Source organism: Typopeltis vanoorti, chromosome 22, assembly GCF_054136105.1.
Source record: "Typopeltis vanoorti isolate ZY-2024b chromosome 22, IOZ_Tvanoo_1.0, whole genome shotgun sequence".
Taxonomy (NCBI): domain Eukaryota; kingdom Metazoa; phylum Arthropoda; class Arachnida; order Uropygi; family Thelyphonidae; genus Typopeltis; species Typopeltis vanoorti.
In genome coordinates this window covers 30,056,323-30,082,277 of record NC_143570.1, presented here as the reverse complement: position 1 = coordinate 30,082,277, position 25,955 = coordinate 30,056,323, and the positions used below count along the sequence as shown (strand labels likewise).

At 34.4% G+C, this 25,955-nt stretch overlaps 1 protein-coding gene across 5 annotated transcripts in view; it reads left to right on the top strand.

The window, feature by feature from the left end:
• The window catches only part of LOC150094270 (protein DOP1A), a 613,349-nt gene that overhangs the window by 392,245 nt on the left and 195,149 nt on the right, over window positions 1-25,955 (top strand). For all 5 annotated transcript variants that reach the window (XR_016550242.1, XM_090412136.1, XM_090412135.1 and 2 more), the window contains one exon: window positions 19,755-19,918. Coding sequence is in view for 4 of the 5 variants with exons in the window: in XM_090412136.1 (XP_090268262.1) it covers window positions 19,755-19,918 (164 nt within the window). In the remaining variant the exon portion in view is untranslated. The remainder of the gene's footprint in view (window positions 1-19,754; window positions 19,919-25,955) is intronic.

The following is a 25,955-nucleotide window of genomic DNA, read 5'->3' as shown; positions in this document are numbered from 1 at the left end:
ATCTTTGAATGTGGACATGAGCTAAATTGAGCAAATGTAATTTGTGAAAAGGAGAGATGGTATGATTGAAATGTTTAAGGTGGTAAAGGATTGTTACTGGGTAACCTGGTTTGGTCACATATTTGCTCACCTAGTTTTCTTGGTGATGAGGATAAATTAGAAAGTGTCCTGCAGATAAACTGAGGTGATAACTGGGCTTTGGAATATCGGGTATTGAGACAGATTGAAGGGATGCAGTTTGCTTGCCAAGCATTATGAATAGGAGAGGAGATATGATTGAGATGTTTAAAGTTGGTAAGGGTTTTTAGCAGGTGAATGTAGAAGAAATTTTTCATAAAATGATAAAGCGTGGGGGGGGGGACAAAAGGCCATCACTGAAAATCATATAAGAAGGGTGTGAGCAAGGGAGTAAAGAGCAGTTGGCAAGCAGAATGCATTGCATGACAGAGTAGTGAATATGGGCACATTGAATAAGTTTAATGTGGAATTTGATGAGTCTTTTAACTCCACGGAGGTTCAGTGTTAATAATAATTTACTCTGTTACCAAGTGAAATAATGTTCTGCATCTATCTCTAATCCAGCATATATTAGTAATATGGTAGTATGTTATTTTGTTGCTTGTATATAGAAAATATATGATTTCTTCATTGATAGCCAGTTAGTTGGCCGAGTGGTTAGCATACCTGCCCTCCAACCAACGTCATGGGTTTACATCCCACTCTTTGTAAAAGCCTGCTCTGGACAAGCTTGTATGCTACTGAAGTTTATAACACCTGTCCAGTTTTCAGTATCTCCACAGGTTTAGCTCCTACTGATGAGATCTCTATAAAGTTTGAAATTGGACTGGGTGGTGACCGTTCCCATTATGCACATAGCAGTATACATGCTCAAAAAGAGGTGCTGTGCATTATGGGATATGCAATTAATGTAAAGTCAACAGCTTCTATATATATATATATATATACAACATAGCCTACTCATGAAATACAGGGTGGTCCATGAGTCATGAAGGGGTTTAATCATTTCATACATTTTTTATTTATTAATTTTTTTTTTCTTCATGACTTATAGGCTGTTGGATCCTACTTCTTCTAAATCTTTACCTTGGATCCGACATGTTAATCACTATGATGTTCTTAAACAATTGATAAGTTGCAAGTTGATTTCTAATTCAAATATAAAGAAAATTTATATTTAAAGACTGCGCCACTTTATATCTGAATTAATTCAAGAATTGAAGGTAAACCAACTCTTAACACCCCTTCTCTTATATGTTGTTATTATATATACTGGCCGAGTATATTTAACTTATTTATCTCTCCCGCTTTGGTTCGAATATTTTATGAATGGTGCAGTAAAAGAGATTCAGGCAAAACACAACTTTAGATTAACAAAAACAAACATTTAATTTAGAATCACAATTTACACTTAAGTTCAAATCACTAAGTAAGATATTATAAACATTTTAGCTCTCACAAAATTCAATTAACTGCTTGGTAAAACTCAAAGTCACAAAGTTCCACAGTAACCAATTGCACAAATATCTCACGGTTTCTTAAGTTTCAAATACAATAAAATTGCAGTAACACCTCTTCACAAGCATACACTTTTAAATCTATAGTTACTGTTAATATAAGGATATTCTAGGATGAAACTCACACACACCTCTCTGTATAGGAATATTAACGGTTGGAATAATCTTACCGATAATCTTCTTTCTTCATAAACTTACACACAAACATTTTTTATAACTTTAAACACTTTAAACAGTATACAGCACTCATTAAATAAATCTTCTAAGCAATAACTGAATTAATCGTCGGTCACTATACACATAAACAAACGTTCTCGCATGAAATACTACTGATCACCTATGAATTAAGGTAATACACAACAATTCCTTAACTTGAGGTTTTATATGCACAGCTGTTCATTCTTCCTGCATTCATTTAATTCTTTAGGCAATATGTTTCTAAGCACGGCTAACGGTAAACTTCAATTTTACAGCCTCTACTATTCACTAATAACTCTGTACTTTGCTTCAAGGTTCTGTATGTCCTTGAAAGGTCGGCCCTGAAATTGAATCTCAATTCAAATATCGCTAGTCTATTTAGTAGTCACTCAGCTGTCCTCTGTGGCTATAATTGTTATTCTACAATTTATTAGCTAACCGCCTCTCGACTAGTAGACTTTATTAGCTGCTTGAGTGACTTGCCGACTTGCTATTATCACACTGTGATTCCCGAATGCTCCGATTCCAACCTAATACCAATCCTCTCCTTTCTCTCTCTCTCTTAATTTCCTCTATATATATTTTCAGCGTTCTTTCCTTTTTATATCCATCCTTCCTGCCTAAATTATTCTCGTGATTTCTTTCTAAAACTCTTTTCAATAAACCTTCTCCTCACGTGGTGTTCCAAAACTTGTGCTCGCTTACTTACATGCGTCTCCATGACAACAAAACATTGAGCTATTACATAACGTTAAATTTCTACAAATAAGAATAAATAGAGAATATTTACATTTCAATTAATGCACAGTTAAATTATCAAATACAAGTTCTTATAATATTAATATAGTAATGAATAAAATAGCTTAATAATATTTAATACTTTCTTAATAATATTATTTAATAGTCTTTTCATTATTAATACATATATCCTTGATTAAATAATTAAATATTAAATCAAATTAAAGGTAGTTATATGAATATTAAATTATAAACAAGTGATTTACATTAAATAATATTTCCAAATGTAGCCTTTGCCATGGTGGATTATGTTGGATTCTGAGGAGAGTATTAATAATTTAAATTTCTCTTCATTCAGATCAGAATCCAACAAAAAATTGGATTGGAGTTAGGTTGGAATCGGAGCATTTGGGAATCACAGTAATGAAATACAGGGTGGCCCATGAGTCATGAAGGGGGTTTAATCATTTCATACACTTTTATTTATTAATATTTTTTTTTCTTAATGACTTATAGGCCACCCTATACTTCATGAAAAAATTTTTGCTTGTTCACATTTGGGAAAACGATTGAAATGGAATATAATTTCATGTCTTCTATGGTTTCCTCTCTAAATCAAGTGAGAAAATTTTCAATAACTTACTAACCTGGTGTTCAAGTGGAATGAGATATATTGGAAAGAGTCTAAAAAAGATTGACTAATATGGTCTTTAGTCTCTGGAAATCATACTAATCAATTATGAAAATTACGCTACTGCAATTTTCAGTGACGTACTGTATAATAGAAGAGTTATTGGGATATTATGCCTTTTTAAGAACCGATTTGTAGACAATATTATTAAAGTAAATAACAGTCAATACATGCAAATAAATATGTAAACATAGACCTATGGACTCCTATATTGCATCCTTCATACAAAGACATCATTAGGAAGAATTAAAAAGGAAACAATAAAAGAACATTCTTAGTAAGGTATGTCACATTGCATTCATTTACTAGTCAAAGCTGAGTGGGTAAAAGAGTGCACGGGATTTGAAGGAATGAATTAATAAGGGCTCACATTGGTAAGTACGGGCATGGCAATCCCAAGATATCCAAGCTAGACCTGATCTTACTTCATACAATATACACTTGATATATCATATCTGGAGACTGGACTTCTCCTCTTTGTTCCCTCTACTCTCTTACTTCTTACTCCTCCCCCCCCCCCTGTGCTATTAGAGCAACTCAAGGACGAGGGGGTGACTCTTTCCTCTCAAACTGTAGTTTCCACACTATCTACTAAAAAAGGCAAGCCTAGGTGGCAGCCCCACCACTAGGATACCTATCGTCATGCTAGTCAATTGACATAGGGAAACACATATTACTTTCAAGTCTCAACGAAATCCAAACAGCAAATGTGGGAAAAAACCTCAAACTGGAAAAGGTTAAGAAACTTTGGAAAAAGAAAAACATCGTGAAATAGGCTACATGGAACATTAGAAGTATAGCACATAAAGAAGAAGAATTAGATAACATTTTAAATGACAAAAATATAGAAATTGCAGTTCTTACAGAAACAGAAAAGAAACTTAAAGGAACAAAAGAAACAGCTAACTACAATATCATATATAGTGGAGTGGACAAACAAATACATGCAAAAACTGGTGTAATGATTTGGTTCCATAAATCAATTAAAGCAAAAATAACTTATTATATATACTGGAATGAAAGAATATTAGAAGTTCGATTAAAATTAAATAAGGAAAATTTAACAGTTGTTGGAGTGTATGTCTCTGAAGGAGGAAAAGAATAAAATGATTACTTTTACAAAGAGTTACAAGGAATATATGAAAAATTAAATAAAACAGACCATATAATTATAGCTGGAGATCTTAATGCCAGAATAGGAATGAAAAATATTAACAATAATATACAAAAATTTGGACAACAAACAGTAAACAAAAATGGAAAGCGACTCATTGATTATATAATAATTTAAAAATAATGAATACATTTTACAAATATAAAAATATACATAAATATACGTGGTGTGCAAGAGGATAAAAATCAATAATAGACTACTTTATAGCAAATGAAAAAGCAGCAAACCTCTTCCTAGACGTTAAAGTTAGAAGAGGGCTAGAAATTGACACAGATCACTATTTAGTACAGGCAAAACTAAGATTTCCACCAAACTGACTACAAAAAAATAAGGGCTTGATTGATTCAAGTATAAGAAATTTATACCAACAGAGGATTAATAACTATTTAGACAAAATACAAGAAAATGAAGACATTGAGAAAAAATGGAATAATATAAAAGAAATTATCGCATCAGCAGCATATGAAAGTCTAGGAACACACAAAAAATATCATAAAAATAAAAAATTACATGGGACAATGAAATAAAAACAATAATTGAAAATAAAAAGCTGACTTTTAAAAGATGGTTAAGTAGCAAAAAACAAGAAGATGAAATTAAATATAAAAAAACACATGCAATAGCCAAAAGAGAAACCAGAAAGAGAGACAGAGAAAGCTGGGAAAAATTTGTATCATATCTAGTAAATGACATATACAAAATAAGACCCACTGCATACAAAATATTAAAATACATGAATGCAGATATAAAATAAACTGCAAATATAAACTGTGAAATAGATGTAAAAGACTTAACAGATCTTTGGACAGATAATACTGGCATCAAAAATAATTACACCAGAAACTTACAAAATGCCTTAAATGATATGATAACAATGAAAGAATTAAAGGACAGCCTAAATAAAATAAAAAAATGGCAAGTCAGCAGGAGAAGATGGGATAAACTCCGAACTGCATAAATTTGCTGGAAAAAAATTTCATCAAAGATTACTAAAATGTTTAAATAAAATATATACAAATGGACAAATACCAATAGAATGGAATACAAGCATAGTAATATTTATATTTAAAAATGGGGGGGATAAAACAAAACCTGCTAACTGCAGAGGTATTAGTTTATTGAATACATGCTACAAAATATATAGCAGAATACTTAATGAAAAACTAAAAATATACAGCGAAAAAATATTATTAGAATGTCAAAATGTATTCAGTAAAGGACGCTCTACAGTGGATGCAGCTTTCTGTTTAAAACTACTTATAAAAGAAGAGAATTTAATTTGGAAACTCATCTTTTGTTTATAGATTACAAAAAAGCATTTGACAAAGTAAAAAGATATATACTGTTTGTGATATATTACAAAGAATAAATATACCTAATATTTTACTACATGTGATATTGAATACAGTCATACCCCGACTTACACGGTTTCTTATTTTATAGTCAATTTTATCAAGTTTATTGACTATTTTATAGTCAACCCTTGTGATTGTTTAATGTTATGTTCTTGATAAAAATTTTATCGAATAAAAAATAATAATGTCGTTCAAAAGAAGCAAGTCCGATTCTTCTACAGCTAGCAAGAAAAGTAAAACATTGAGTTTGGAAGCAAAACTCAACATCATTAAGGATTTTGAATGCGGAATGAAAATTTGTGAGCTAGCAAATAAGTTCGATCTACAGGAATCCACAGTAAGAACAATCATAAAAGAAAAGTTTACAGATTTTGGAGGATATAGATTCCAATGAGGAATGAATTGTAGCCACAAGGCACGGAATAAAAAATCATTAGCTTGCTATGAAGAAATTTTGCGTGACAAGAAAAAGACATTATGCCGTCAAACGAATCTATTAGATTTTATGAAACTATCTACATCGAAATAACTTTCTTTTTTTATGTACGAAAAACTGCAATTATGATTATATTTTTTAAAAAATATAGGCGTTTTTGTAAACCTTTGGTCCCAATTGTATGTTTGTATACATAAATTACATGCAAAATTATACCCCGAGTTACGCGAATTCGACTTGCGCGCTTTTTGTCGGTCCCATCTACCTCGTAACTTTGTGGTATGAATGACTGTATATACAAAAATAATAAAATAAAAATAAACGAAAAGTTGTCTGAAAAACAATCTATAAACCAAGGAGTAAGACAGGGATGCCCTCTTTCTCCAACACTTTTCAATATTTACATTAATGAATTATTAATACAGTGGAACACCTTAAACAATCAAGGTATAGAAATTTACCGGAATAAAAAATAAATACACTATTATTTGCAGATGATCAGGTAATAATATCAGATAAGGAAGACAATTTACAAAGAGCAATATATAATTTAAACATTATAGTAGAAGAATATTTGGAATGAAAATTTTCATAGATAAAACTAAAACAATCGCATTTTGTGGACAGACTCCAGTTTAGAAGCAAAATAGTTATTAATAATAAAATAATAGAGCAGATAAATACTTTCAGTTATCTTGGATGTGAAATATCATATGAAGGAGAAAAAGACATAAAATTAAAAATTTCAAAATTTTTACAGATTACAGGCCTGATAAATAGAACACTCAACCCAAATATAGTACAAAAAAGAAACACGCTTGAAAATATACAATACTTTAGCAGTGCCCACATTATTATATGGCAGTGAAATTTGGGCAATAAACAAACAAAATAAACAAAGAATATAAACAAGTGAAATGAGATTTATGAGAAGAACTGCAAAATACATCATTATTAGATCAAAAAAGGAACAAAGACATTTTAAAAGAACTAAAAACAAAATCAATAGAAGAAAAACTAACAATTATAAACAAAAATGGATTGAACATGTAAACTGAATGGCCAACACCTGACATCCAAAACAAATACTAAAATATAAGCCAATTGAAAAGATAGGGCAGGGACGACCTCAAAAAAGGATATTGGATGGATAATGAGACCGGAACAGACCAATGTGGCCTATACCCATACATGATGATGATGAATTAATAGGTGTTAATTAAATATGTAATAATTTGAAAGAAAAAACATATTTCTTAATTTGTTAGTGCATTTCTTAAGTGAATTACCTTAACAAAAAGATAATTCACTTATAGAATAATGATGTTCTTTTTGTATTAATTAATACAAAATAGTATGCATTTTTTCAATAAAAATTTATTGTAAAAATACATAGTTTTAAAAGAATTAAACTTTCTCATTTAAAAAAAAAAAATGCTTTATACATTTGTTTGTAGCAGACCAACTCTCTGTTAATGCCATTGCAGTGTAGGAAAAACAAGCCATGGTTTTTAAAATTTCTATTTTGAGTTTGAATCTAGTTTGTTAAACAGTGTTGAAAGGCTTATGTTGCACATGTTGATTGGATTTTAATGGTATAGATCCGAACGCAGATGATGATAAAATAACTATTTATTGACTTCATTGCTAATATTTTGCCGGTATTCTTTCCAGCATCTTCAGAGTACACAAACAAAGTTTGTTACAGTAGCTAGACAACCACAATCCTGTGTAACAGTGGGACTAGTATGAGCAATTTTAATGTGCAAAGACTGAAGTCCTAATTAGGCACCATCTAAGTTGGAAAAAAAAATGAGAGAGAAAGCAAGTATTAATTTGGGCTTAGGATGACTGTCTCCCCAATCTTTGGTAGATTTATACAGCCATACTTGTTGAGGTTTCGAGTATGTTTCAAGGCTTCTGTCGATTCCAGGAACAACCTCTCTGACTTGTAAAAACTTCTGTGCAGCACTTTTGTGTTTTCAATTGATCTTGTGTGCAGGGGTATCCAAAGCATGGTCTGCTAGACCCGACTTGCCATAGCGAAAGTGCCAGATATATTTTTTGTGTTCACTGAGGCGGATGTCCACAGTTCTTCTTGTCTGTTCATAGTAGGCTTGATGACATGAACAGAACACTTCATAGACTCCTGGATGTGATAAGGAAAGAATCTGTCCTTAGGTGCATAGTTGGTGTTTGTTAAGCACTCTAGATATCTTTTCAGATGTGCCTTTAATGTATGGATGGTAACAGATTTGCTGTAGTCTTCTGTGGTAGACATTGGTGGGGGGGGTGATTTGGGGGGAGTATTTAGTATTTTATCTATGTTATGGGGATTATAGCCATTGGTCAGGAAGGTGATGTAGGTGAGAAAGTTCATCAGTGTCATTGGAACAAATTGCTCTAGCTGTATGGGTTAGTGTTTTTAAGCTACCATATTGTTGAGAAGAGTGATGGTGTGATTGTTTGTGTAAATATCTCCCTATATGTGTGGTTTTTCTATAAACCGAGAATTATATGGAACTTCTGGAAGACGTGTGATTAGTGTGTCCAGGAAGGGCAGACACTCATTGGCTTCTAGTTTATTGTAAAGTGGATTTTTGAGTGCTGGCTATTTAGATGCACTAAAAGTGTATTCAATGTATCTGGGCCATGTGGCCAAATAGCCATCATCAACATAGCATAGCCAGAGACTAGGTTTGAGAGTGGCTGTATTGATAGCTAGCTTTTCCAGATGTTCTATATATAGAAGTTGGCTAAGGGGGAAGAAAGGGGGGAACCCATATCTGTCCCATCTAATTGTGTGTATATTTTCCCTTTCCATGTAAAATAACCTGCCTGTACTGTGAATTTAAACAGCTGAAATATATCAGGGGGGAATTGTGAATTTAGCAAATTAAGAGTTTCAGTTAATGGTACAATCGTGAATAGTGACGTGATATCAAAACTGACCATCTGAACAAAGCTGTGGTTTTTTAAAATACTTTTTAGGTTAGATATATACTATCTAACATTTTGAACCCAGAGCTATGGGATGTCCTGAACAGCATCTCCAACTCTACAGCCAACAAAGAATTTGTCAAAGTTAAAAACCAGCACCAGAAGAAATTTGAAATCCTCCAACAACACATTGCTACACAGCAGTTGCAATTACACCAAGATGGCGTCATTGTGAACTTATCATCGGTAACCTTAACCAAAGAAGCCACGAGTGCATTAAGTCAGGGACACAGTTTTGCTGTTACTCCTAAAGAAGTTCCAAAAGCCAAAATAATGGCTTGAGTTGAATGCAGGATATATATGACCTGCCTCCAGCACTAGCCAATAATATTCTGTTAGACGTGGCCAACATTCTAGTCCATTCTAAGCTGCCCAAAAATAATATCCCACATAAAGAAATCATGGCTCTAAAAGAGCTATGATACAATAATAACCACATTACCATAACCAAATCAGACAAAGGAAACTCAACTGTGGTGATGGATACAACAGAATATGAAAGCAAAATGCACTTCTCCAAGACCAGTCAACATACCAAATTATAGATCGGGATCCCACCAACTCACAAAAGAATAAGGTGTGCAAATTATTGAACATAGTTACTTCCTGGCCTAAAGAAACAGTCAACAAACTCAAGCCCTTCCACGTTAAAACACCCAGGATATATGGAGCTCCAAAAATTCACAAACAAGGTACATCTTTACTCCCTATTGTAGATAGTATAAACAGTCCTACATATAAACTTGCTAAACATTTAGCCAAACTACTAGCCACTCTGGAAGTTTATTTTGCACTTGGTTAGACTATAATGAATTTAGTTTAATGCTTTATCCAAGTGTGAGCAAACACAGTTTGCGCCTGAAAATATCTTCAGGACTGTAGCACGGTGGTGCAACTCGGAGCAAAGGTGGACCAAGCTCTCATCGCTCTTTGTCTTAGTAACTCCTACCATGCAAAGCGCATGTCTGCCTCCCACTGACGAGACCTCAATAAAGGTCGAAACCGGTCTGGGTAGTGGCCCTTCCCTCAGTGCATAGCATTATACATGTCCGCATGGACATATGCTTTGCATAGTGGGAGATACTGAGACAAGGCGTGATGAGGGCTTGGTCCACCTTTGCTCCAAGTTGCCAGCAGTTGCACCACCTTGCTACAGTCCTGAAGATATTTTCAGGTGCAAACTGTGTTTGCTCACACTTGGATAGAGGATTACACTAAATTTATTACTTTATCACAAACGATTCTCCCTCTTTTGTTAAAAATTCTACCCACCTAAAAAGTATTTTAGAAAACCACACCTTAAAAAGTTCAGACTTAATGGTGAGTTTTGATATCACCTCACTATTCATGAACGTACCATTAACTGAAACCCTTAATTTGCTAAATTCACAATTTCCCCCTGATATATTTCAGCTGTTTAAATTCACAGTACAGGCAGGTTATTTTACATGGAAAGGGAAAATATACACACAATTAGATGGGACAGATATGGGTTCCCCCCTTTCTTCCCCCTTAGCCAACTTCTATATATAGAACATCTGGAAAAGCTAGCTATCAATACAGCCACTCTCAAACCTAGTCTCTGGCTACGCTATGTTGATGATGGCTATTTGGCCACATGGCCCAGATACATTGAATACACTTTTAGTGCATCTAAATAGCCAGCACTCAAAAATCCACTTTACAATAAACTAGAAGCCAATGAGTGTCTGCCCTTCCTGGACACACTAATCACACGTCTTCCAGAAGTTCCATATAATTCTCGGTTTATAGAAAAAACACACATAGGGAGATATTTACACAAACAATCACACGATCACCCTTCTCAACAATATGGTATCTTAAAAACACTAACCCATAGAGCTAGAGCAATTTGTTCCAATGACATTGCTGTTACTGCTAAATTTTCTCACCTATATCACAGCTTCCTGACCAATGGCTATAATTCCCATAACATAGATAAAATACTAAATGCTCCCCAAAAATCCCCCAAACTGTCTACCACAGAAGACTACAACAAATCTGTTATAATCCATACATTAAAGACACATCTGAAAAGATATCTAGAGTGCTTAACAAACACCAACTACGCACCGTATTTAAACCTTATGTGAAATTGGCAACTCTCATCCATTTACCCAAGGACAGATTCTCTCTTTATCACATCCAGGAGTCTATGAAGTGCCCTCTTCATGTCATTGAGCCTACTATGGACAGACAGGAAGAACTGTAGACATCCACCGCAGTGAACACAAAAAATATATCTGGCACTTTCGCTATGGCAAGTCGGGTCTAGCAGACCATACTTTGGATACCCCCGCACACAAGATCAATTGGAAGAAACAAAAGTGCTGCACAGAAGCTTTTACAAGTCAGAGAGGTTGTTCCTGAAATCAACAGAAGTCCTAAAACATACTCCAAACCTCAACAAGTATTGCTGTATAAATCTACCAAAGATTGGGGGAGACAGTCATCCTAAGACAAAATGAATACCTGCTTTCTCTCTCGTTTTTTTTTTTTTTTTCCAACTTTAGATGGCGCCTTGTTAGGACTTTAGTCTTTGTGTTGCACACTAAAATTGCTCATACTAGTCCCACTGTTACATTGGATTGTGGTTGTCTCGCTATTGTAACAAACTTTGCGTGCTTTGAAGATGCTGGATAAAATACCAGCGAAATTTTAGCAATTAAATCAATAAATAGTTATTTTCTTATCAATCTGTGTTCGCATCTATACCGTTAAAATCCAATCAACATTTGTTAAACAGTGTTCCATTGCTTTGACTATATTTCCTTTTACCAGATAACTACAAACTAAATAAAGCTTGCACTTCAAGTATAATAGCATTTTTTTTTTCCGAGTTTTAAAATTTTGCTGTTCTTAAAACAATGGACCATTTTGAAGAACTGGAACTTGGGAATTTGCTGTTTTCATTATATTTTATGAAATCAGTTCGATTTTTTGCCACTTTTATCACTTTCATCCCTACATCTCCAGTTGGTTTCCATAATTCAAGGGTAATAAAAAAAAAAGAACTGTATATTTACATATACCATTATATTTTTATTACTCTTTAAATGCGCACGCACACACTATTAACTGTGAATATGTTTGGGAACTGGAGAATATTCATTATGACAAAGAAAGGGAAACAAATTACCAGACTGAACATTTTCCATAGTGCATTTGTAAAATTTAATTGACCTTCTCATGTTGCAAAGTGTTTCAAGCATGGAGTCCTGGAAGTCACAATTTATTATTTCACACTATGTTCATTTCTTGAAAGCTCATAAGTAGAGGTTTGCTTCTATTTGATGTAATTTTGATATTCCTGGATTCTAATCTCAGCAGATGTTGCCAGTCTGTCTTAAATAATATAGTTTGCAAGAACAAGGCACTTGATTTCCACTAAGATGTTTCTCTTGTCATTGATGGGATTAGAACCCTGGACTTTCCTTCAAAGAGTTCATCTACAACTGAGCTATGGAGGCTCTACTTGATTATGAAATGTATTAGTTATCCCAGAATGGTGAGCAGATTCTCGTGTTGCAAGCAATGTAAGTGGAATGCTTTGATGTTGAGAGTGGTGAGTGCAAAAACACTAAATGAATTAAGGCATGATTTGATGTGTTTTGTATATTACAGTAAGATTTCCCACAATGAATCCTTTGACTTCGTGGTGGAGTGGTGATGGTAGTGCTGATAATTTTTATTGACATAATTATTTGAAATGATTAGTAAGTAATGGACTAGTTAGTAATAATTATTATTAACAGGATGTATGCTTTCCCGAAAAAGGCTGGAGTTTGGATGGATAATGATAGTTGTGGAAGACTCTGCTGAAAATGTAAGGAAAGTGAGGAATTGAAGTGTGTCAGGTCATGAGATAGTTGTTGTAGAAGAAAGCCAGAATGTGAGAGAAAATAGTGGTTTGGTAGTAAATTGTGATGTTGTACAAGATAGCAATGAGAGCTGTGATGAAAGAGAGAGTGAAGGTAATTATACAGAGAGAGAAAATGGTTTACATGACGAAAAAAATGAGAAATTAGCTGTAATGAGTGAGATCGCACAGTTATGCGGAGTAATACATAGGGCAAAGCGGCAGTTGGAGCGACTGCAAAACTCTTTTATGAGTGCCCCGGCTAACGGAAATAAGCAAGTGTATGAAAGGGAAAATAAGCGTATGACTGGGAGTGTTTCAGAAATGAAGGAAAGAGTGTTGTACAGTGACTTGTTAGTAATAGATGTGATAGATGAGAGTTTGACTAAATCATACTTGCCGGGTGTGAAAATTAAGGGTGTAAGTGAGCGTATTAGAGCACAAAAGCAGAAGTGAAAGAAATGATAGTCGTAGCAGGAATGAATGATTTGAAAGGAGATAAATTTGATATGAGAGAGGACTTAAAGGAATTATTAGAGGTAGCGAAAGAAAAGTGATAGAGTTAAGATAGTGAGTCTGTTGCCGTGGTATGACAGAGAGGAGTTTAGAACGAGGGCCATAATTGCAAATGACTTTATGCGCAGGTTATGCAGACGGTGTGGTGTGGAGTTTGATGGGCAAAGGATTTGTACAAGATGGATGGCTTATATTTGAATGGATTTGGTGTGCGAAGACTGGAAAAAGTGTTGCTGAGTGAAGTGAGAGTGGATGTGCAAAATCAGGGAAACTAGAACTCTTAAGGAGGGGAGGAAGTGGATATACACAGACATCAGTGAGGTAGTTGAGTGCAAGAATGCATATAATGAGCCCGAGCCAGTACGAAGGACAGGAAATCAGAATGGAATAGTTAGTATGACGCATCAAGATAGGGGTGGGACAAATGGACCACTGCATTTCATGTATACTAATGCCAGGATTATTAGGAACAAGAAGGAAGAATTTTGGCCTTAGTTGGCTCTTCCTGGCCACAGGTTATTGGCATTAGTGAAACATGGCTGACAGAAGATGATATAGTTAGTGGGATAGAATGTGTAGGGTATAGTGTGTTCAGGAGGGACAGAGAGAATAAAATGGGGGAGGAGTGTTTTTGATGATAGCTGATGAACTGCAGCCAAGGAGAATAGAAGTTGTATTGCAGGATAGTGAAAAGAGTTCATTTGAGGCTATTTGGTGTGAGATTGAGACTAACGAAGAAAATGTACAGTTTGGTACTGCTATAGACCAGGTGATGGAATAGATGGTGGAGATATTATACATAGACAAATTGATGAAATGAGTGGAAGGAGGGTAATTATTATGGGAGATTTCAACAGTGGTAACATTGATTGGAAGGAGGAGAGGACACATGTGAGGAAGGAACTGGATTTTATTCAGTTATTAAGGGATAACTATCTGAGGCAGCATGTAATGGAAAATACTAGGAGTTCGAGAGTGCTTGACCTAGTAATAGCATCTGAGAATTTGACTGTAATGAATGACCATGTGGGCACCTATTGGTGAGAGTGATCATAAGGTCTTGACCTGGGAGGTGGCTAAATGTGTGAAATTTTCGATTAAGACAGGGTACATGTGGAATTACCATGCTGGCAAGTATGACAAGCTTAGGAGATTGCTTGGTTCAGTGCCATGGCATGTAAAACTGCAAGTTGTACTGGTGTTGATAGGGCATGGGAAGAGGTCAAGGAGCATTTGCAGGAGGTTATGGCTGACTGTATACCTTGAGTCCGAATAGTAAATCAAGTAGGGGTTAAATGGATGAATAACACCATTAAACTTGAGTTGCATAAAAAGAAACAACTGTGGAGGGAATTTAAGGAGAAAGGTGACCTGCAGGCACATGACCGGTATAAAGCACAGGCCAGAAGGGTAACGAGTATGGTAAGAAAAGCAAAAGCGGATTATGAAAGGAAATTAGCCATGCAAGCTAAAGAGAATCCCAAACAGTTCTTTCAATATGCTGCAAGTAAAAGAAAAACTGAACACAGCAGAATGATTTTAAGGAATGCCGATGGTAGGGAGGTCACTGAATCAGTCGATATAGTGGAATTACTGAGTGAGCACTTTGCAAGAGTATATCATCCAGGTGGTAATATTGAAGGAATGACGGAATCATTAGTTTATATGGGAATTGTGGTGAATGAAGTGGAGGTGAATAGTCTATTACAGAACCTTAATGTGAATACATCTATATGATTGGATGGTATACCAGCACTAGTCTTACATGAAGTGGCTAAAGAGTTGTCAGTACCCTTGACCATATTGTTTAATCTGCGTCTCGGGTCTGGTTTAGTCCCAAAGGGGGTGGAAAGAGGGGAAAATTGTTCCACTGCATAAAGGAGGATCCAAGACCACTGTTGCAAATTACCGACCGATCAGCATATCAGGAGTCGTTGTCAAGGTCTTGGAGAAAGTAGTCAAGGGAAAAATACCTGAATGGATTGATGAAAATGAGCTACCGTATGGGGGACAGCATGGTTTTGTGAAGGGTAGATCATGCCCCAGTAACTTGTTCAAGTTTTATAACACAGTGACAGCTGAACTGGATAAGAGTAATGGGTTTACAGAGATACTGCTGGCCCTGGCTAAGCCCTTTGACAGGATACCACGTGGAATTCTAATCAGTAAACTGCAACATATGGGAATGGATATAGGGTGGTTGATGGAGAGATATCAGAGAGTAGTTTACTCAGGAGTAGAGTCCAAAAGACGGCCTGTGACTAGTGGTGTGCTGCAGGGTTCTGTTCTTGGACCACTGCTGTTTAATTTGTTCATTAACGATATAGGGAAGGATCTAAGAGGAATGGTTCTTTTGTTCGCTGATGATGCTAAGTTAGGTAGAGCAATAGTGAATGCTCAGGATGTCAAAATTTTGCAGGATGATTTGGATAGATTGGTGGTCTGGGCTAAGGAGAATGGATGTCAATTTAATGTGGCAAAATGTATGGTTATGCATTTTGGGGTGAAAAGATTAGCAGCAGTATATCACATTGGTGGAACTGCACTCCAGGAGATTGATGAGGCCAGGCACTTGGGAGTGTTGGTGGATAGGGAGTTGAAGTTTGGGGGGGGGGGGCATTGCAAAAGTGGCTAAATCAGCTCATCAAATCACTTTGATGCTGAAGAATACTTTGATGAGCAGAGATAAGCAAGTTATTGTTCCTTTGTATCGAGCCTTGATAAGACCCCATCTCGACTACTGTGCCCAGATCTGGTCACCTAGGTTTCTTCTTGATGGGGAGGAGGTTGAGAGGATCCAGAGGCGAGTGACCAAGATGATAGCAGGTCTATGAAATGAATCTTATGAAAACAGGTTGAAGATTTGTGGGTTGCAGAAATTGGTTGATAGGCAGAAAAGGGGAGATATGATTGAGACATTCAAATTGCTGAAGGGTTTCTATAGGATTAATTCAGAGGATATTTTTGAGAACAGGACTGGTGGTGGGAGGACTAGGGGACATCCATGGAAGCTGGGCAAGAGTGTGGTTAGTAAGGGTGTTGGAGCTGGGTTTTTTACTTTTAGAGTGATGAATGAGTTGAATAAGCTGCAGAGTCTGTTGTGGGTGCTATAACAGTGAATGAGTTCAAGGCAAAGTATGATACATACTGTGTGAATGTTGAATAGTTGTGATGGACATGATGTTTAGGGCCTCCCTCGATGAGTCTAAGGACTCCTTGGAGTCGCCCGTAATAATAATAATAATATTATTATTATTATTATGTTGCATTTATATGAAAGCTAGAGTTAAAAAGTAAGTATGCTGTACTTCACAATTTTGAATAATTTTGTATTTTATCATATAAAATTTTCAACTTTGCTGAAATCTGTGTAAAGTAGGATTATGAACCACCAATTGTTGTTGTTATTATTATTATTATTATTATTATTATTATTATTATTATTATGTGGACTCATCGCAGGAGGGCACTCTGCTACACACATTTATCCATCTCTCTCTTACTACTTAATACACCTACTACACACAACTACCATCAACTGCCCAGCACCACTACCAACATTATTTTTTGTGTGTAAATTACGTGTTCTGAAGCCCGATTTGTCTGTATGCAGGATGAAAAATCCACGTTTCTGGAATAAAAAATCTTGCTACCCCCTGTATGAGATCAGTTAACTCACCGTCAAATGAAAAAGCCCATATAAAGATTCTGCTTGTAACGACAAGAATCGAACTTTAGACTTTTTCAATTGAAGGGTGCAATATACTATTCCAGTTGTGCTATGGAAGCACTGTAATATATGAGTTTAGTTTAACTAAACAATTAGTTTACACTCTAAGTAGTTTTTATTAAGATAATGTTGGATTTGTATTAAGGTTAGAGCTAGTAATTTTAAACTTGATTGTTATCTGCAGGGGAAAAAAAAGGTCAAAAGAATGGGGACACCTGACCGAAGAGTTTTTTTATGTATTTGAACAAGACAGTGCATGACAAGAGCATGTGGTAATTGTCACAGATGGGGATGTGCTGATCATATGAGATGGTGAAGGTAGTATTAGGTGAATTATGAGCACTGCTTAGAAATAGCTGAATTAAAGAAATGCTTCAGGAAATGATGGAGGATACTCAATCTAGACTTTTGAGAAAAGTCATTGAAGGTTATCTGAGTATACAATAACTGATAACTGATCACATAAATATGAACATTATTTAACTGAAGAGAATTAGATTTAGTTGAGGATAAGCATTCTGGAATAGAAAATGAAAAATTGACTAGATAATTTGTAAGAAAATGGTTGGTTTTGGTGGACCAGTCAATGGTGAGGAGACTGTTTAATCACTTTAAGAAAATTAAATGCAATTATGAATTGGATCTTCTGCTTTATTTTACTTTTCCTTTGTCTTCGTTGTGTCTCGATGTTGGCTATTGCTGTAATGTTTTCTCATCCACTTCAAGCCACACTACATAATTTTCATGCCTTTAAACAATGGTTTTTATGCTATTATATTATGTTACTTGTCTTGAATTTTAGTGAGTATTAGGTAGTCTGTGACAAATATCATTACACTGAACTTTTATGTTATACTAAGAGTCAGAACCATCAACACTGAGATAAACGAAATTCACTATTGCATGTGTCCCAAAAAAAGCAATTGTGATTCCTATCTTTAAAAAGGTAATAGAGATGACCTTAAAAACTATAGAGATATCAGTATACTAAATTCCTGTTACAAAATATTCCGAAATATTCCAAAAACTTTATTTTCAAGTACAGAATGGATTTAGAAAAGGATGATCATGTATAGACCCGGCCTTTTGCCTAAAATTAATAATAGAGGAAAGAAGAGAATACAATTTAGAAACACATATTGCATTTATTGACTTTGAAAAAGCATTTGACAAAGTTAAAAGAAACATATTATTTAACATATTAAAAGGAAGACAAATACCAAATAATATCCTAAAAGCTATCACAAGTATATATGAAAATAATCAAATACAAATAAGATTAAATCACGAGCTATCATATACAAGAGAGATAAACCAAGGGGTCCGACAGGGATGTCCCCTCTCAGCAACTTTTCAATATTTACTTAAATGAAATAATAATAAAATGGAATAAAAATTTACATCAAGGAATTAAACTTTCTCCTACAGTGAACTTAAACACTCTCCTTTTTGCCGACGACCAAATAATAATTACAAATTCTGAAGATAACTTACAGAAAGCTATTTTAGATCTAAATGAGATAGCCAAAGATTATGGTATGATAATATCAACAGAAAATTCAAAAAGTATGGCCTTTAAAGGACACGATCCAGCAAGAACTAAAATAGTAATAGATAACAAGATCTTAGAATAGGTGAATTCATTTAACTACCTAGGATGTATGATCACATATCCAAATGAAAAAGATATAAACCTAAAAATTGCAAAATATTTAAAAATAACAGGTGTAATTAAAATTGACAAAGTTAAAAGAAACATATTATTTAACATATTAAAAGGAAGACAAATACCAAATAATATCCTAAAAGCTATCACAAGTATATATGAAAATAATCAAATACAAATAAGATTAAATCATGAGCTATCATATACGAGAGAGAGAAACCAAGGAGTTCAACAGGGATGTCCCCTCTCAGCAACTCGTTAGTTGCTGAGAGGGGACATCTCTCAGCAACTATGAGAGATGTCCCCCTCTAAATCTAAATTTAATTAATATTGGAAATATTAATTAAATTTATTATTGTTTTGTATTTGGTCACTTATCATTAAAACTTGAGTTTTAATGATAAGTGACCTTATTTTAACATAATGTGGCCTTTAAAGGACAAGATCCAGCAAGAACTAAAATAGTAATAAATAACAAGATCTTAGAACAGGTAAATTCATTTAACTACCTAGGATGTATGATCACATATCAATGTCATTTATATACAAATTAAACACCAATTGCCCCAAAACAGGCCCTTGGGCACACCATTAGTGACTTTCCTCTTCTGGGATATCACTCTCCATACACAACCTACTAATACCTATCAGACAGTCAGTCTCCAATCCAATGCACATACATCTGAGATGTGATCATATGATAAATTTTAAGATTTTAGAGCCTCCTTTTAATGTAGTAATCACTTTTGTGTAATAAGGATTAATGATTGGCATAGTTAATTTTTTATACTATGATGGAGAAATCTTTATAGAACTTTTTTTTTTATTTATTCAGAAAAAAAATATTCCCTTGGAAGTGAACATACTGCAGTTCTTTCTGGCATATGTGCAGCATGCTGCAGCAAATCAACTGGGAGAATCATGGCAATCACTTTTAGGTTTATGGAAAGAAGGATTGCAGCTTGTAGCTCTCCCTCCTGTCCAATTTATCTTATTAGCGTAAGTTTTGTCTTTCTGTTTTTATCATTTTTAATAATTCACATTAGAATTTTTGCTGTGATTAAAATTAATTCATTCTTAAAATCATAATTTATTAATCACCCTAAAATATCTTTCTTTAAAAAGAAGGTACTCTATAATGTGCTTTTCATATTTGATAGAGAGTCTTATTAGTAAAACATGATATCAGAGTATTGCTTTGCCTTCTGAAAATTAGAAGAAATTGAAGGGAATCAGTTGAAGGAGACCAGATAGAGAGACTGAAAAATTTTGGGTGGGAGATTTTTATAATGATCATTATTATTATTATCATCATTATTATTGTGTGATACCTCCAAGCAGTTCAAGAGCTCATTGTAAGGGGACACTCCACACAACCAACTGTATACACTATGTAATTATCCTACATGCATACAACACCATTTACACACAATGCCATATACTGCCCACTACTAGTATTTTTTGTCAGTAAGTTGCATGAACTCTCTATCTGATTTTCACATATGCAGGATGATATATCAGAATATGAGGTAGGCTAACTTCACCTTCATTTGAAAAAAACCCATATAATGATTCCGTTCATCACAACATTGTAAAGTTTTACTTTTTTTCTTTTATATATTATATATGCATTTGTACTATGTATTTGTTAGGTTGTATATAATTAAGGTTTTTAGCTTTATATCCTCACTCACTTGTGCTCTATTAGCGTCCCCTTTCTTCTACTTCCTGCCTTGCCCTAATCTCTATTGCACGTATGGTAGGCTTTATTTCTAATCGCCACCAGCTATATGTTTGCGATCTATCCAATCTCTCACGCTCTACTGTCTAGCAAAATTTATATATTTTTTTTTTTTGACTATGCCAGCCATACTGCACTTTCGAGAGTGAGGGATTGGAGTGTAGATTAAAGACAGTGCAGGGACTCTATACCTTAATCGGGGCTATCTCTCTATCTTATTGCATCATTGTATCAGTCGCGTGACAACTTACTACTAGCACACTGGTTCGAAATTTTTTTGCAGATAGTGCATTGACAGATATCAGATCAGTGTTGTTTACAAGTTATTTATTATAACTGAGAAATGCATATATAGTCTGAACATCAAATAGATATAGCCTTTCCTAGTTTTTCTAAATCTTGATTCTAAGCTTTTATAGGACTTAAACATTGCACTAATGTAAGTTGAAGGATGGATGCTCTTGGACAGTTTGAGGCTAACCTTCTGACATATTATACACTACTAAAATAATGGCTCATTACATATATTCACACAGCTACTTATTCCATGCCACAAGAGTACTAACTTATCACAGTTATTTGCAGATCTTCCTTCACAAACAGTTCTTTACACTCAGTGAAAGTTCTGTTAGAATGTCCCGTTCTTCGGTCTTGTTTATAGCATTGCTCCTCTTCCTCAGAATGTCACAGCAATGATTTTCATCCTTTGTGATGGTTCAATGCGGACTGTGGGTGTTGTTCTCCTTTCCTTTCCTCGGCTGTTGACAACTGGAAGTCTTCAGTTGGGATAATGCCTAAGGAGTTCTGGGACTGGACTACATCGGCAAGGCCTCTCTTTTGGTTTCCGGCTACAGGTCCCAGTGGTCGCAGGGGAGAGTAAGTGCTGAGAACTTTGGAACCCCTTTTCCTACTCTTGAGGTCACTTAAATATATTTTGATTTCCTTTGTCTTTCACTTTCACACAGCTGAGGGTGAGCACATGTAATGTGCTCACCCTCAGGTGTGTCGACGTCACTTTTGCTCGCCTTTTCTGGAGTCTTTGTTCTTGGTGTTCTCTGACCTTTGCAAGTCACTTTGACTTTTTCCTTCAGGAACTTCCTTTTGTTCTTTATTAATCCAGACAACCTTTTTTTTTCTGGCTCATTATTTAACAAAGAAAGTTTTCTTTCTCTTGTGCTGAGTGCAATCGTTTACAAGCAATATCAAAACCTTACATATATCATGTATCATAAACTATTGTCACATATACACTTTATATCAATTTTATATTACATTTTACGTTTTTTTTTATTTATTTTTTTTTATTTAAGATCCTTGTAAAACCGAGCACGATAAGTTATAGAATTACTTGTTATGCGAGATTTTACACCATCTTTTGTAAATTTTTAATTTCATCTTGTCAGCATTGGCGCTTTGTCTACTACCTGCTGAATTTTTCCCAAATACTAAAAACAATGTATAGAAATTGGTATCCCTCAAGATGCCCATTGTTTTATCAGAATACTCTAATATTTTTTTTATTTCCTGTAATGATTGAGGAGATTCTTTTCCCTTGCACAACATATGAATTGTCACTTTCTTATGTGTATATATTATTATTATGCAACACCTCCAGGGAATCCAAAGACTCATCGATGGAGGGCACCTACTCTACAATTTGTCATCTCCACTACTCCACCAGCTGCAACTACCTTCATCATCTACAGCCACATTTCCCAAACTTTTCCTACGACGGAACACTTCACAAATCCTGAAATTTTCATGGAACGCCTTGGTTATTTTGTAATGTATTAATTAATAATCAATTGTTAATTTAGCTGATTTTTATTATTAATTAATAATTAATCATTTATTAATAATTAATTATCAATATCATTAAATTAATTTTTGCTGATTTTCATTGACATATCCCATTCTGATCACTAAAAATTTATAATATTATTATAAGTACCTACGAGTGAATGCAGACTTTTTCTCCTGTGTGCTGGTAGTTTTCCCCTCCTTTTGTACATCCTGGAGATCGCTTTGTAGGCTGGTGGTGGATGACTCACGATCTGTTGTGTCACAAACACCTTCAATAAGAGATTTCTTAATACCAAAATTAAACAAAGTCCCTTATTCATATTAAAATTTAAATCTGCAGGCCTATTACTTTTAAAAAATCACGGCACTACGGTTTCGAAACTTTCACCCTGCAATACAAACCTGCGAAGAAAGTATTCAGTACTACTAGATTTGAGAACCAGATACAGACCACCTTGATCTTCAATTTTAGTGGAAAAATTTTCTTTATACTTCCTTGCTGATTGGTCACTGATGTTTGCTACACAGATGTCATTTCCTTCAGTTTTGAGAACAGAGGATACGCCGCCTATTGTAATCGGCTTTAAGGCAATTTTTATGACTGGTCATAAACAGCAGTATTCCCTTTCTCAAATGTTGAAAGGTTTCGATGTGTGAAAATTAATGATAATTCATGAATACTTCCACGTTTAAAAATACACGTCTTGGTCACTAACATTTGCTATACAGATGTTATTAGGCATTCTGGGTCTGAGCTTTTCGACACATTCATGAATATTATTCTCCTCAGAATATTTCCACTATAAAATATTTATTCATGAAAAATGCTTAGAAAACTAAAATGACAAATTCCAGGAGAATTTCTCACGGAACACTTATTCACTTCTGCCGAACATTGGTGTTCCGTGGAACACAGTTTGGGAAACCCTGATCTACACCAATGCCATATACCACCACTAGTATTTTCACAGACAATTACAAACATCCATGCCCATGGTGGGATTCAAACCCGCAGCCTTTTGACTGGAGAGTGGATACACTAACCACTCGGCCAACCAGGCTGGCAAATATATATATATATTTAAAGTTCTAGAACCAATGCAAAGAGTAAGAAACTTAAGAAGATGGCATTTGACTCCTTTCTTTGGATTTTGAATCCAATCAAAAAGAAACCCATGGATTAGAAGTTTAATAGTATATTAATGTAGGTTCTTTTGATGATCATGATGCACTTCAGCTTTTCACTTACACCTGTCGTGACGTTCTATTTTCATGTTGTGTTCTAATTTACCATCTACTTTCAAGTCACTCTTATAAATAAAATAACTAATTGCGAATTGATCACCGATCCAAAAGTAGGGAAATTTATAATTATACTGCGCCACCCTATTTTAGATTAGTCCATATAAAATAGTAGGATCAATTCTTAATTAAGTTAGCAGTCTTCTCATTAGGCCGAATCATTTATTATTATTCTACTTGGGGCACCCGCAAGATTCGAATTTTTATGAACGGTGCAATAAAAAGGAATTCAGGCAAACACAATAATTAGATTAACAAAATAAAACATTTAATATAAGCTATATGACACATACATAAATTCTACCTCTAATTTTAAACAATACAATAAAGTTAAATATTAGGTCAAGTCAATCACATTAGTTCAATCTTCCAAACATTACATACACTTTCTCAGTTTCTGAGTCACAAAATTCCTACACTTAATTAAACACAATAGAACTTCCCATCAGAATGGTTTCCACACAGTTCTCAGCTATGTTATACACTTAAAGAACACCGCAGGCACTGATTGCAGTAAATATCTCTCAACAATTTTTATTTTCAAATTCTCATTCGTAAAGAATTTCCACAGTTAAAGTTAGGTTAAATGTAGCGTAACTAACATTCAATTCTTCATACATTGAAAATGATCAATATGCCAGTGCTTACCAGAAACAGTTCCTAGTACATCAATTACGTTGCGAATAACTTTCAAAATATATTTGTCGCACTTAAGAACTCATTTATAAGACTTCTCCGCAGTTATAACTAAAACACTATTAATCACGCTTCACGACTATGGATATCAACTGTAAGGTACTTTGATTATCCTTGTTACCACTCATTAAATAATTGAACACTGTGCAGTTCTGCTTAGGGCGATTTAGAATTAAGTCGCAATTCTAGATTAACTGGGTTTAATCAGAATTCTTCACTGAACGTCCAGTTTCTTCATATTATCTGATTGCGGCATTAAATTCCTTTAATTATCACTGCTGACTTTACTTTCAGCTAACTATAAAATTCACTTCGTCTTTTTTCGCTTATAATTATTATCCCGCCCTTGAGAACTTTTTATTTACTTCCACCTCTCTAGTTTATACCCTTGCTTCCTTTCTCTTCAAAATTTCCGTTCCAACTCTCTCTTGTTACCTCTATATAATTTTTTTTATTATCCTTCTCCTAGCTCATGCTCTGTTCCACTCGCACTCGCTTCTTCGTGCGTCTCCATGACAACAAATAAAATATAATAAAATTGAGCTATTGCATAACTCTAAACTTCTATAACAGAAATAAATAGACTATTTACATTTCAATTAATACGCAGTTAAATTACAAATATAAGTTCTTACAATATTGACAAAATAATAAATAAAACAGCTTAATAATATTTAATACAGTATTTTCATTATTAATACATATATCTTTGATTAATTAATTTAATATTAGACAAAATTAAGGTAGTTATATGAATATTTAATTGTAAAATAAGTGATTTACATTAAATAATATTTACAAGTTTTGCCTATGTGATGGAAGATCATGTTGGATTCTGAAACAAATAATAATTACTCTAATCTCTACATAATCAGAATCCAACACACCATTCTGTCTGAGGATGTGGAATAGAAAGGAATGCCAGATGTTGTTAAACTTGAGTCAGAACCACTTAATGCAGCTCTATTGAATGTTTCTTTGTGCTCACAAGCCAGAACAAAGTCCCTTGTCCCTTATTCATATTAAAATTTAAATCTTCAGGCCTATTACTTTTAAAAAATCACGGCACTATGGTTTCGAAACTTTCACCCTACAATACGAACTTGCGAAGAAAGTATTCAGTATTGCTAGATTTGAGAACTGGATTCAGACCACCTTGATCTTCAATTTTAGGGGAAAAATTTTCTTTATACTTCCTTGCTGATTAGTCACTGACGTTTTCTACACAGATGTCATTTCCTTCAGTTTTGAGAACAGAGGATACGATCTCAGAAGGAATAGATCTCAGAAGAACAGGCAAAAATTCTGCTAATCAGTATGGAATTCAGTACACTTAAATGTTTTTGGAATGAAAAGTGTGGCTAGCTACATAATTTTGTGATCTGTAGAGAGATAGGAATTAAAGTATCTAACAAGAATGGAAAGAATAAAATTTCACCTCTGACCATCATTCTTTGTCTAGCATTCTTTATTGAGCTTAGTATCTTCAGCTGC